This window comes from Lagopus muta, chromosome 2 (genome assembly GCF_023343835.1).
Source record: "Lagopus muta isolate bLagMut1 chromosome 2, bLagMut1 primary, whole genome shotgun sequence".
In the NCBI taxonomy this organism is placed as follows: domain Eukaryota; kingdom Metazoa; phylum Chordata; class Aves; order Galliformes; family Phasianidae; genus Lagopus; species Lagopus muta.
The window spans coordinates 53635841-53649324 of record NC_064434.1 but is presented as its reverse complement, the minus strand read 5'-3'; the positions used below and the strand labels follow the sequence as shown (position 1 = coordinate 53649324).

The following is a 13484-nucleotide window of genomic DNA, read 5'->3' as shown; positions in this document are numbered from 1 at the left end:
TTGGATTTATATATTTTTTTAATACTGATTTACTGCCATGGCTGACTGTGTTGTTTTGTTGCAGGCTTGATAGATAACTCTGGTCTGAGGCTATTTTATACTCCAGTTTTAAGGAAATACGATGCTGGTGTTATTGAAGCTGGTCTTTGGGTCAGCCTCTTCCACAATATCCCACCGGGCATGCCTGAATTTGTGTCAGAGGGTCACTGCACGTTGGAATGTCTAGAAGAGGTATGTGTCCTGTCTGAAACCCATGGCTTTCATGCTTTGAATTAGTTTAGGACAGGCTCTTTATCTCCTTGGAAAGATTGATAGTTGCTGGTTAAAGAACTGGGTCAATGCATCTGCTGCCCTCCAGAATTTTGAGTCTTTAATCTAGGCGTTTGGGATGCTCTATTGCTTTACTGATCTGAGTAATATTGGATGATGTGCTTGTGATAATTTAATTCTGTGTTCAGTATATAAACATGCATTGCTTTCCATGGCAAAGCTGTTGGTAGCCTGAAATCACTAACCTAGGAGGACTGTTGAGAGAAATTAAGATACATGTGTGTGCAAAAGGCTCCTAATAGCAAAGTGAAAGTCTGAAAAGTATACTTAGACCAACCAGCAAAAAAAAGTTTCAGATGTAAACCAACAATATTTCTCTACCCATTGGCTTGAAGATGGGAAGTAAAATATATTGTAATTATAGTCTCTTAATATAAGGGGCTTCTCTTGGCACAGTGTTCATTCACAGCTGCATATATGTATATAATAATAGACATCCATATTCAGTAGCATTTGCCAAGAACAGTAAAATAATGTGTAGGTTTTGATATAATACACTTAAAAGTCTTAATATACTGAGAATTATAGGCAGTTCTGTTGATTTTCATAAAAGCTGCGTGCATTAGGAGTGAAAGCATGTTTTTGTTAAAAAAAAAAATTAAAAAAAATCCCCAGGACAAAATCAACGTTTTTGCATATTAAACCATTATTTCCATTCTGATTTAATTTTGCTCCAGGCTGTGTTTTGCTGTAAAACATGAAGTGCACGAATGAATATATCTTCACTCTGCATTACACTACCTTACCTCTAGGCGTACTGATGGTCTTAATTTCCTCATGGCAGGCTCTAGGTGCTGAGAGGCCTAGTGGGATTCATGTATTTGCGGTCCTCCTTCATGCTCACCTTGCTGGCAGAGCCATCAGGATGCGTCACTTCCGCAATGGTGAGGAGCAGAAGCTGCTTGCTTATGATGATGAGTTTGACTTCAACTTCCAAGAGTTTCAGTATCTGGAAGAAGAGAGAACCATCATGCCGGTATGGCACTCTTAATTCTTTTCCTGAAATTGCCTAAGAGATCACTTGCCTAACATTACTCACACTTAGGATTAATTTTGCTACATAATTCCTTTGGTGTTTTGGTCCTTTTTCCAGTTACTGCAAATAGATGAATGCATTAAAGCTGTTGTGTCTCATGAGTATCCACCTGGTTCATTACAGAACTGACGTGGACCCGATATCGGTTCATTCACTGGATGTGTTTTATGTCCAGAATTGCTCGATTTGAGCTTTGCTATTACAAATGCTTGAACAAAGCAGAAAATAAAATCACAGGCGTGCCTGGTTGCGTCTTTGTTGTGCATCCAACCAGATGAAGGATGGAAACATCACCATGGGGCTTTAATGAGCCCTTGGAACTAGGTAGTGCATCACAAATATTTGTGCATAGCAAGTATTCACCCTTGCAAGCATGTTTACGAATCAGCCAAGTTTTTCCTTTTTTCATACTTAATTTATTGTTAGGAATAAAATTCTAAGCTTGTGTTCCACACGAGATTTCACTGAGTAAACAAAATTCTGGGGAAGAGGAAATCATTCAATTCTATCTGCTGTTTTTGTGATAATGTAATATACTTTTTTAAAAGTAAAAAATATATTTATATTACAAAGCTTCAAATTAAACCAGTAGCTATCCCCAGGTATTTCATGAAAGCAATCTTTATTTTTTGAGTGAATCACTAGCTTAAAAATTATTCATTCATCTCTTTTTAGTTCGAGCAGGCACCTATTTTTGAAGCTGTGGCCTGAGGATAGAAAGCTTATCACTAAAAAGGGCTGGATACTCCACTTCCAACTAGCAGAGCAGGTGGAGATGTGTTTGTTCTGGTGCACATGAACAAGCCCATTACTTCATGAAATTGGTTGGATGCAAAGTGTCAGACAACTGCATTTTATTTATAACTGGAGCTGTAAAGGATGTTGGAATGACTGAACTTCAAGTGTAGTCAGGATCCTCATGGTTTGATCTTCTAGGGTTTTTTTCAGCCTCTATTCCCACACTATGGGATACTCTGACATTTGTCCCTGAAAGGCAATAATAAGCTAAAATGTTAACTTTAGAATTTAATGTCTTGATGCTCAGGTGCAGCATCTATTCTTTGAAGTCCAACTGCTTGTACTCCGCGAGGACTTCAAAGACAAACTGATGTTACCTCCTCCAGGAAAGAAATGTTGAAGAGTTTAGGAAGAGGGCTGGCAGAAGATGACAGGTTTACAAAGACCATAATACTTTCAGGAAAATCCATGCAGATTATAGAGAAAGGCCTCTTAAAATTCAAGAACAAAAGGGAGTAGACAGCAAAAAGATTAGATGAGGTATTTGATAGTATCATCAACTTAACAGACAGCTAAAATAGAAGCTGGAATTCTTTCTCTGAAGTGAGCCTTTTCCATGCCTTTGAATTGTTTTCATCTTGTGCAAAAAATACCAGTGTTATTCTTCATATAATGTAATTATATGGTGTAATTCTAACCAAGACTAATTGATTAACTAATAATGCTAATAATAATATAAGTAAAAATATCATAGAAGTTCTTGTTATTCTCTCCTGATATCTCTTCTTTAAGCTGTGGAGTCTAGATGATTTGTTTTTCTTTGTATACTAGTACCACCTTCTGAATTTAGAACCAAAAGATCTAGTCTTGCAAGTGGAAAACTTTTATGATATGATCCAGCTTCAACCAGGGGAGCCAGAGTCCTCACTGATGCCAGTTGGCTTCTTGCCATGAGGAGAAGTGATGCTTTGCCAGTTCAAGCTCCCTGAGAAGACTCAGACTTCATTTGCCCAATGCAAGGTTGACGTACCTTCTTCTGGTAGCCCAGAACTACAGTTACTGCTAGCAGTGACCTGGCAGGAGTGAAGCCCAAAGGAAAGGAGAAATTTTCAGCCTTCGGGGGGGTAATCTGATTTCTTCCAGAAAGACTGATACAGTGGGTGATAAGTGAAGATGATAACAAACAGAAAGAAACCAGAGCAAGTAAGCCTCTGGCATCCTTGTGACATGAAGTTGCCCCAACATGTCAGATTTTTGAAGTATGTTCTATATTCTTCAGTATTTTTGTTTCTGTTGATCATCATAGTGGTTTTGAGACAAGTGTTTGATTAGGTACAGGGAACAAAGGTACTGCCTTTTTATTTAAAAACACTGTTTGTAGAGACAGCAAAAAGTTAATTGCACTTAGTTGAGAAGGTAAGTCTTCAGCCCTTCCCATACATATCTGTCAGTGCGGCTAAGTCTTTGCCTGCCACTCCTCTGCTCGCAGACTTGGCAGATAAATAGCTGTTGTTGTGATGTGGAAAAGCTTATTTTCCTGATTTTTCAAGTAATTCTGTAGAAGTTGGCAGAATAAATTAGCCTGGGAAAAGATATGCAAAGTAGCACTGGAAGAGTTTTGGAGAAAGAATCATGTGCGTGCACTGTCTACTTATATAGTTTTCCTGAAAATGGGCTTTTAAGTGTGCACTTCCATTGCTGTTTGAAAAAACAGATCACCCTCTTAAGAAGGTTCTGTTTAAATCCATGGGAGATCCTTTGAGGCACTGGGCTAATATGAATGTTAAGTGCCAAATTTTGGCATAGAATAATTGCCTAATTCTTTGCTCTTTTAAGAGCTTGTATCCACTGCTCTGATCTGTTTTTATTAAGTTTTTGCCATCATCTGTAGTTACTTGAAGTTAGCGTTGATAAACTTCAGAAACTTGAATTTCTGAAATCGTCTGTTTCAGGGGGATAATTTAATCACAGAATGTCACTACAGCACTATGGACCGAATACGCATGACGTGGGTAAGAAAATCTTATTCATAAGATGCAATTAAAAAGTGTGAGATTACTTGCTAATTTATGTATGTACTTAATTACACAATCACGTCATTTCTTAGGTTTTAAAGTCATAAGGACTGTTATGATTAAAGTCTGATCTCTTGCATAATAATTTTGCATATGACTAGTTTATAAAAATAAGCAAGCCAGTTCATAACAGATACTGAAAAATGAGTACTTTCTTCATAACATGCATTAACATGTAAATTCTGCATATTCTAATGAATTATGTTTATGAACTTGCTACCTGTTTTTCACTGAAGTTGTAATTATGAGTTTATTTTCACTTATGCCATGACGAGGATTAAACCACTTGCTTTTGTACCTCAGGTAGGACTGAGGCATGACTGGGATAAGGTGGCTGGGAATAGCCACATCATTATTTTACCTTTCTCACGCAGCAGCAAATTGCTCCAACTGCTACTTTGAGCATGCTGGCAAGGGGCTGCAAAGGGGCTCCCTGGCAGCTGCTCTTCTGTGCAGGGCAGGAGGAGAGGGTGTTCTACCTGCATGCATTCGCAGCTGATGCAGCAGCTGGACTGTGCCAGCTGACAGTGAAACCAGGGAGTGTTGCCAGACCCATAACATGTATGGGATGGGCACAGCTGCAGGCATCTATCCTGCAGGGGTGCTGGGCTGATCCCTTATACTCAGAAGAGCCTGGATCCAGATCTCCAGAAGTTGAGACCTGTTCAGTAAGGAAGACCTTGTTATGATGCTCAGAGAGCACAGGGATAGCTCTTGCTGAATCATGGCTTTGCTGTGGGCAAATGCGGGACATGTATGAAGAAAAGCAAAATAGCAAGAATCAAGCCATTTTAGTTTTTGTTGTGCTAACTGTATCTTAGTTGAGTGAAATATCAGCATAGAAACAATTAAAAACACTCAGACAATGTGAGTAGTGAAGCGCACTGATGTGCTTCCATGTTAAAGCACTCTTCATATAGAAGTATATCTTTTAGTAAAGATTATCATTATTATATTATTATTATATGATTAATATGGAAGTAAACATGTTAGTAAATCTGTGGTTTGAGCTCTTAGCTTACTTTTGAGATGAGAAAGGTAGCTGAATGCTGTAATTTTAGTTGGTATGACACCTTACAAACTGATACGTGTAATGGCATGTGGCAGGGCAGTGAAATAAATATTCCTGAAAGAGCACAGATTAGAATACTGGTAGGAAAAGAGAATTTCCCTGATGATGCTGGGCATGAAGTTTTAAAAAATTCAGCAAAGCAGAATATGACAAAAAAGGGCAAACTAAGAGATTGTCAAAACTTTTATCCTTACACTGAATAAACTCTGCTACTTTCTATTTGTTACTAATGTTTATTAGTGAGAAGCAAGTGGTTGGATTTTAATTATCCAATTCTGTCATACTTCAGGGTAAAGTCCAGCTTCTCCTATTATCCTGTGTGGTGACTGCACTAGTTCTTGCACCTTGGTTCTTGCTTTTTATGTTCCATGTTCTTATCACTTGTGGTTCTGTGAGATTTATGGAAGTGTTTCCACAGGATTTGGGGGCACATAATGGTCATAAACTTGTCCATACTTACCCATATTAATTTTAAATTAGATTCTCAGTGGAAGACTATTTCAGAGCATGTTTCTTCTAAGAGCTAAAAATCTTACCAATTCTTTTATAGTTAGTGCTCCTTTGTTCTTAGGTCCATATAGTCCATACAGAAACATATTCCATCCCAGCCTCCATTTTATTAGGCAGAGCTCATGCAATTTCGTATTAAGAAGACTAATTATCCTACTAGATTTTTCCTACACCTGTTCTGAATCATGGTAGACATAACTACGTTCAGGACAGCTAAAAGTAAACCTGAAGTTCTCAGATCAAACTTGAACATAACAGTGGCTCGTTTTATTGACCGTTGTTCTTTCCGACATCTCTTCAGCTTAGGAGTTGTTGCTTGAGCTTGCAGTGTATTTTGTAATTCATTACATAATAGTTTATTGTTACCTGATCAACTACCATGCAAAGTAAACCTTTTGATGTGGGCCTCCTGCTACACATTTCATTAGCATATAAATACAACCAATGTTTCTATCTGTGGCGTTCCACAGCTACCTAGATTAAAAGAAAAATCCCGTTTTCAGGGTGGTCTGAGCACCAGGAATGAAATGTGCCTGTCGTATCTGCTCTATTACCCACGAATCAACCTCACCCGGTGCGCAAGTATTCCCGACATCATGGAGCAGCTCCAGTTCATTGGTGTTAAGGAAATCTACAGACCAGTCAGGCAAGTGAAATGTTTGTGAATATGTGCAACCTGTTGTAAGATCACTCATGACACTTCATTTTGATGAATAACCTGTGCTTTGCAGCTACTTGTTTCTCTGGCCAAATTGTTTTTTATTATGTTTTTTTACTATTTGAAAAACAGTTTCTTCTGTTAAAAAAATTATTTTTCTTGCAGCAGGTACCTCACCACCAACCACCTAGACAAATAAAACTTCATATAAATATCATATTAATGTTTCAAATGTATTTGTTTATCACAACATATCAGTGAAACACTGAAATGACTAAAGGATATACAGATAATTTTGAAAAAGTAGGACTTCAGGAGCACTAGCATTGAATTAGTCCATGTAGATCTGCTGTCATTAATTCTGCTGAAGTTGATTCACAGCTGCTCTGACGGTGTCATCACTGAAATGTACCACTCACATCCATTGTTTGGTATCCATAAATATTCAGCAAGAATCAGTGAATGTCAGATTCAATTTCCAGATGGAGAAATTCAGTGCTTCATACTTCATACACCTTTGCTTCATACGCACTTCCATGTCAGATGCCATTTGGTCAGACTGCTCCTCTGCTGCCATCTGTCACATGGCAACAAAATGTATTGGAACATTGGCTGGAGGGTTCAGCTTCTACTGCCATAGAGCCAACATCTGCCTCGGAAGTCATGGGCCAGCATAATAAAATAGGAGATATTTCAGAGCAGCCCTTGTAGAACCAATGTTCACATGTGGAGCTCATCGCTGTTTCATTGACACTGACAAGAATACATAAAATGGCAAGAAGTTCTAAGTAAGAAAGAAAATGGAGGGGATGAGAGAATATTAAGTCATTCACAATAAGAGATAAAATGGTAGTTAAGCATCATGAATGGGGAAATAAAGGCTACTGGAGTTTTGAAAGAATTACAAGTCAGGAGATGATATGCAAAGTAAGTCTAGAAAAAAGGGAGATAAAGCAGTAGAAATCTAGCCAAGAGGAAGAACAGGCTTTTGGTTAACCACTGATTGCAGAAGTTGAGCAAACACTGTCTTCTGACACTTTGATTCCCACTTTTGAGGGAAACAGATCACTGTACATTTTTGAGAGGTAAACAGGATTGCGTAAGAAAGAAAACCCCCCTAGCTCCATCATCATTTTTTCTTTCTAACAGAAATAACCCACAAAATGCTGAATATTGCCCAGCTGCTCAGATTGAAAGGGATCATTTTGTTGTAGGATCTGACTAATTCAGTGTCCACTGTGAAAATTCAGTATCTGTAATAAGCCCTATGAAGACCCATGCAGTTCAGCTGGCATCTGGCTGCTGGCCTGCGAATTTGCAGAGGGGAAGGTTAAATTTGGCATTAGAATTTATTCAAGTCAGCAGAACTCTTGCTAGCCTTCAAAATGTAGTCCAAGGCAAGTAAGTAAGATTTTAAAATTAAATGGATAGATGACTAGCATGGCCTTTTGATTAAATTTTATAAGGTGGCTTTCCTTATGCAGTATGTCTGCATAAAAACATATAAAATTTATCGCAAAGCAATTTAATGTACAGGCTTATTGGTCTTTGTCCTGTAGTTTATCTCCAAGACTGGATATTTTAAAGAAAGTCAGAATGCAGCCAGTATGTACTTCATTTTGACGCCACTGCTGTTTTCAGTCTCTCTTTGTACAGGGAGAGCACAGTTTCTAAGCTAATCCTAGCAAAAAGAGTCTTTCTGAGGTTATAATGAAAATATTCTAACGAATGTATGCTGTCTTGAGGGTTCATTCATGATAACTGTATTTAAGAAAAAAAATGCACATTTGGCTTGGGGAAATAAAGATGTTTTGAATAGAGTATGTATGCAGACTGTCTGCTGCAAATGGTGGAGTAATTAGAAGAAGAGATTGTTAATGTCTCTAGTATTTATGACCTAATCCACAATTCTTTTTTCATTAAGCTCTGTTAGCCTAAGGGTATGTGACCCGATGCTCGTCTCTCTTGTGTCAGTTTTACACTGGAATTGCTTCACTGGCTCCTCTAAAGTCTCTTGACTTAGACATAAAGGCAACTGGATGCAGGATCAAGGCAACGGTGGCTCACTTCAAAACTCTTTTTTTCCCTCAGTCTGGTGGCATGGACAGTGGTATAAATAATTAGGAGTTGAGATTAAAATGATTGGGCTACAATTGTGTAAAATAGACGTCTGATTAAAATCACATCCTCCATGCCTAGATATTGAATGAAGCTGAAATTGGCATAGGCAATTTTATCCAAAGAAATGGGAGACAGTGTACTGCAAGAGATATACAGTCCTGTCTAAAATGTTTTAAATGTATAATACATACTTCATCCAAAAAAGAAAAACAAAACATTAAGTTAGTTAGATTAAGTTTCTGTCACTTTATTTTTTGCACAAGCTGTATCTGACTTTGTTTTTGAAAACTTGCCCCATTTACCATGCTTTTTCCTTTCATTTCACTTGATTCAAACAAGAAGAATGAAAAAAACAGTAGAAAAGCTTTTTTTAGCTATTTTTTTTTGTTTGCTCATTATTAAATTTTATTTTTTGTTATTACTATGTTTGAATTTTCTATTACTAAATGAAAGATATGAGATCTCATTCCTTCCACTCCTCCATCTCAGGGAGGTGGTGGGGAATGAGACTAAGCCCACTTGTTCGTGGAGAGGGTTTCCAAACGTCAGCTCTCCTACAGCAGCACAGCAGATCTCTAACCTACCTCTTGCCAAAAGTTCCCTTGCAGCCATAGCACTGAGACATGCCAAAAGAAAACGTCCAAAACACTGGTTATTTTCATTCAATTCTTTGGCAGCATTGCCAACCTAGCAACCCTGTGCTAGGCTGAGGTTTGACCTATTATCTGAGTTATGGCAGAGCCATCTGGAAACAGCTTTCTAACTGCTTTCACAACACTGCCTGTCAAGCCTTGCAGATGGCAAGATTTATTTATTTATTTATTTATTTATTTATTTATTTATTTATTTATTTATTAATGCGTTTGGGAAACTTACAGTGGAAAATTTGCTTTCAATTGTCTGTGTATTCAGTTTGTAGATGAGAGAATAGCAATGTAGTTCTTAATTGGAAATCCTTCACTTCTAAAAGCATCTGGCAGCAACTCCTAAATTGATGATAAGCTTTCTAAGTTCTGTTGAAGTTAGTGACATTGTATCAGTTTTCACTAGCAGAGATTTCAAATGAGTTTTATATTTATATATGTATGTATGTATGCATTAATTTTAATAGCATGTTTTCTTAATAAATTCCCAAAAGTAAAATCCCTTATCGGTTCTGACTTGGTGGTGTTTGTTTGTTTTAAAATTCTTTTTATTGATTTTTCTTCAGGACTTGGCCTTTTATTATCAAGAGTCCTAAGCAATATAAAAACCTATCTTTTATGGATGCAATGAACAAGTTTAAGTGGTCCAAATCAGAGGGTCTCTCCTATAATGAGCTGGTGCTTAAACTACCAATGAATGTGAGATGTTCAAAAACAGATAATGCGGAGTGGTCGGTAAGTCTATTCCCATCTAAGTTTTCTAAATGTTAAAAAGGAGGCAACTATGCCATGAAACAGTACTTGACTGATTATGAATAAGTACTTGGCCTCAAACTGTTTACATGTCCACTGAAGATCTGCAATAACAAATTACGAGAATGTTTTATGGATGTTTTCATGAACTTGAGATCTAGAAATGTTTATAAAGAATAGAAAAGTTGGAACTTTGAGCAGGTCTTGGGATTAATAATAGGTGTATGGTCTCTTCTACTGTGTCTAGTTCTCAGATCAAAGAATAAACATGTATTCAGATTAGGTGTCCATGTTGGCATCAAGTTTCCATTGGCTCCCTCCACTGTCAGGGACTTATGTTAAGGTCTTGTAATGGAAGATTCAAAGTTTCTAAATCATTCTCTTAATCACTCTGTAGGGGAAATTGTATTGGCTACATGAGGAATTCTCAAGAATCTGATTTCTTAATTCAGACGTCTAAACCACTTAAATCTATACAAAGTCTTCCAACATCTCTCACTTTTCTGTTGGTATTGTATCTTAGAGATATCTATAGTAGTGGGGCAGAAAAATGCATCAAGCGTTGCCTGTCTTTTTGTACATTCTTGGAAGATTTTTAACTTCAGAAGTTTTCCTTTCCCTGTACTTTTGATTAAAAAACTGTAAGATAAAAATAATTTCCCATTAATTTAGTCTTCATTCTAAATTACTTCTGGTATATTAACAGGACCTCTGGGAAAAACTCTTATCATTAATGTTAATATGTGCTTATAAATAACTACTAGCACGATAAAGTATCATCCACTGGAAAACATACATTGCTCTTTGAACTCCTTTACAGATTCCAAATTCAAGATTTGATTTTATTTTTTGACTTTTTTCTCCCCAGAAGGGGAAATTGTCTCATTGTGCTACTTTACTTCCTAACTCATTTTAAGCCAGCTTAACATAGCTGATACTAAATACTACTCATGAGATTGGTCCTAGGAAATCCCCACTCTGCAGAAAAGCTTCTGTAGCTTCTGAGCTGTCACACAGTAGTTTCAGGTAGTGGAGAAATTCCCCTTTCAGCAGCAGTGTTCTCAGGTCTCTCCAGCATTGGACTGTTCTGCCCAATGAAGGTAAGTGAAATACTATGAGCTATAAGTAATCAAAGAGATTCATATATATATATATATATATATATATATATAATATTTTCCCCACTGCAGATTTTCTGTGAAAAGTAGTTACTGAATACATGTGATGATAGAATGAGTGACTATTCACTGGTTTGGGGTAAGATTCTTGACAAACTGCTGGCCAGTAGCAGCTGCTTAGCCACTTTTTCACTGATTATTAGTGAGAAAACATATAAAGAAGATGGAAAACACTCAGAATTTTTATCAGGAGGGGATAGGCTTCTTTATGCTTTGAGTGGTTTGCTTTCAGGAAAATGCTGTTCCACTTTATCTTATAGGATGAAGGAATAGTACTTAGGTCTTAACATCGTCAAACAGTGAGTTCATTGGAACCAGGAGTACTTAGCTCTCTTTATCATTAGTTTCCTATTTTGAATGACTCAGGCATATTCTTCAAGGCTGAGATTAGGACTCTTTCCTTTTACTTCCCTAAGTGGTGATATTACATGTAATTGGCCATACTCATCAAAATTGGAAACAGATTTAACCTGAAAGGCTAAACAATCAGTGAGTTGTCACAAGAAGGTAAAAACTTGAAGTGGAGGAAGTGAATTGAAAATACCTTCACTCTGCTATAGGGATAGCCTAATGATCAGTTTTAGCTTTGTATTGTATTCACTAGGAATAAACCAGTATTTGGATTATTCATTCTCTGCAGTGCAGGATAATTGCAACACGGAGAAAAACACCATGCGTATATTGTACAGGTGGACATTCAAACCTGCAAAAATGTTTGTGCCCAGGGGCTCACTTTTCATAGAACTTCTTTTCTTCAACATAAGCCTGACAGTGTTTCTTTTAATTCAGAATTAAACCATGTAAGCATGGAGTAGATTTAGGAAATTTATAACTAAGTGGTGCACCAAAATCTCTCTGATTCCATGCCAAAGCCAGGAGAGACAGGTAGATGCCATACTCCATAAGAATTGCACTGAGTTCTAAGAGAAGAGTGAAAATGCTGAATATATAAAAGCATGACACAGCTCTGGGTGGCCCTGCTTGACTAGAGAGTTGAGCCACATGGCCTCCAGAGGTACTTGCCAATCTCAACCATCCTGTGATTCTGTGGGACTAAAGTCATAAAACGTGTGCCCATCAACAGCCTTCTACATGTAAGTAAAAGCTTTGTATGTGCCATGAATACTTTCAGATATCATCCAATATCCCAGTAGCATCTCTCAGAAAGATGAAAACAAAAATCAAGCCAGCCAGAAAATCCCACAAAACAAAACAAGGCCATACAGATCAACCAACAAAAGCCTGACCTTGTTTATTGGAGAGGATGCCAGTGTATGCAGCTGTTCCCAAGCTAAAAACAATGGATCCACACACTGGCTGATTGTTTGGCGTGTAATATATTAATATTTGTACAGAGCTTGATGTCTTCACAGTAAGAGTCACAACTGCAATGCAAAGCTATCAACAGATTCTCATGAAAGCTCTGACAGATTTCTACTCTTATAAGATGAAACTGATAATTTTTCATTTTAATTGCAGTTCCAAGGCATGACAGCTTTTCCTCCTGAAATAGAGAGACCGTACAAGACAGAACCAGTAATATGCAGTTCATCTTCCTGTTTACCTTGCAGTTTATCCTTCACTCTGCTGTTTGTGGTACATGTCACATCCACTACCATAGGAAACTTTGGGCCCTTTGTACAATAATTTTTATTCATTTGTGTTCTGTATGCCATGCAAGTTCTGATGTGTTTGCACTGTTGCTGTTGTAGATTTATTTTTTTACATATTAATAAACTAAATTTGCTAGTTCAAAATAAAATGTGTACTTCCTTTGAAAACTGCGGTTTACTTGTTTTCAGTGTAAAGTATATACAAAACACAGTAGGTACACTGGCACGTTGCATATTGAAACCTTTTCACATACCATTTTGTTACACTTTGTCCTGGCTCTTCACATCATGTTTTCAAAACAACTATGTATATGGGTGAAATTAATAAACTAAAAGAAACTTAGTTAACCACATTCCACCTGGAGTATGCTGTATTATTTTGTCTTGGTTCGTGACATGTGCAGGTTAAGATGTTATTGCTATAAACATGTATTTGGGTATGTCTGACTGGCACCTGCAGTAAAGCCAGTAAAGGGAGAATTTATTTAGGGGACCATTTCTAGGAGCAGTACATTGCAACTCCTCCTAAGAGAAAAAAAAAACAAGTTGCCACAGTTGTTAAATGGATGAAAACCCCAAACCTCCCCATAGAGATCCCTGTACAAGGAGTCCCTGGCTAACCAGGGGTTTCTCTCCTCCTTTCTTCTCTTCATCTTTTCCTCAGTCCCTGACAGTTCAGTCTTTCTTTTTTCTTAAGGTTTTGGGTAGGCCAAGTAGAGCTTTGGTGAGGCTAACACATCCTTGTTGTGCACAACC

The 13484-nt window shown here is 37.4% G+C and overlaps 1 protein-coding gene across 1 annotated transcript in view; it reads left to right on the top strand.

Moving 5' to 3' along the window:
- Window positions 1–13040, top strand: part of MOXD1 (monooxygenase DBH like 1) — a 51371-nt gene extending 38331 nt beyond the window's left edge. The window contains exons 7-12 of the mRNA XM_048936053.1: window positions 65–231; window positions 1115–1306; window positions 4057–4116; window positions 6265–6407; window positions 9751–9919; window positions 12595–13040. Coding sequence (XP_048792010.1) covers window positions 65–231; window positions 1115–1306; window positions 4057–4116; window positions 6265–6407; window positions 9751–9919; window positions 12595–12762 — 899 coding nt within the window. The 3' untranslated portion in view covers window positions 12763–13040. The remainder of the gene's footprint in view (window positions 1–64; window positions 232–1114; window positions 1307–4056; window positions 4117–6264; window positions 6408–9750; window positions 9920–12594) is intronic.
- The last annotated feature ends 444 nt before the right edge of the window (window positions 13041–13484 follow it).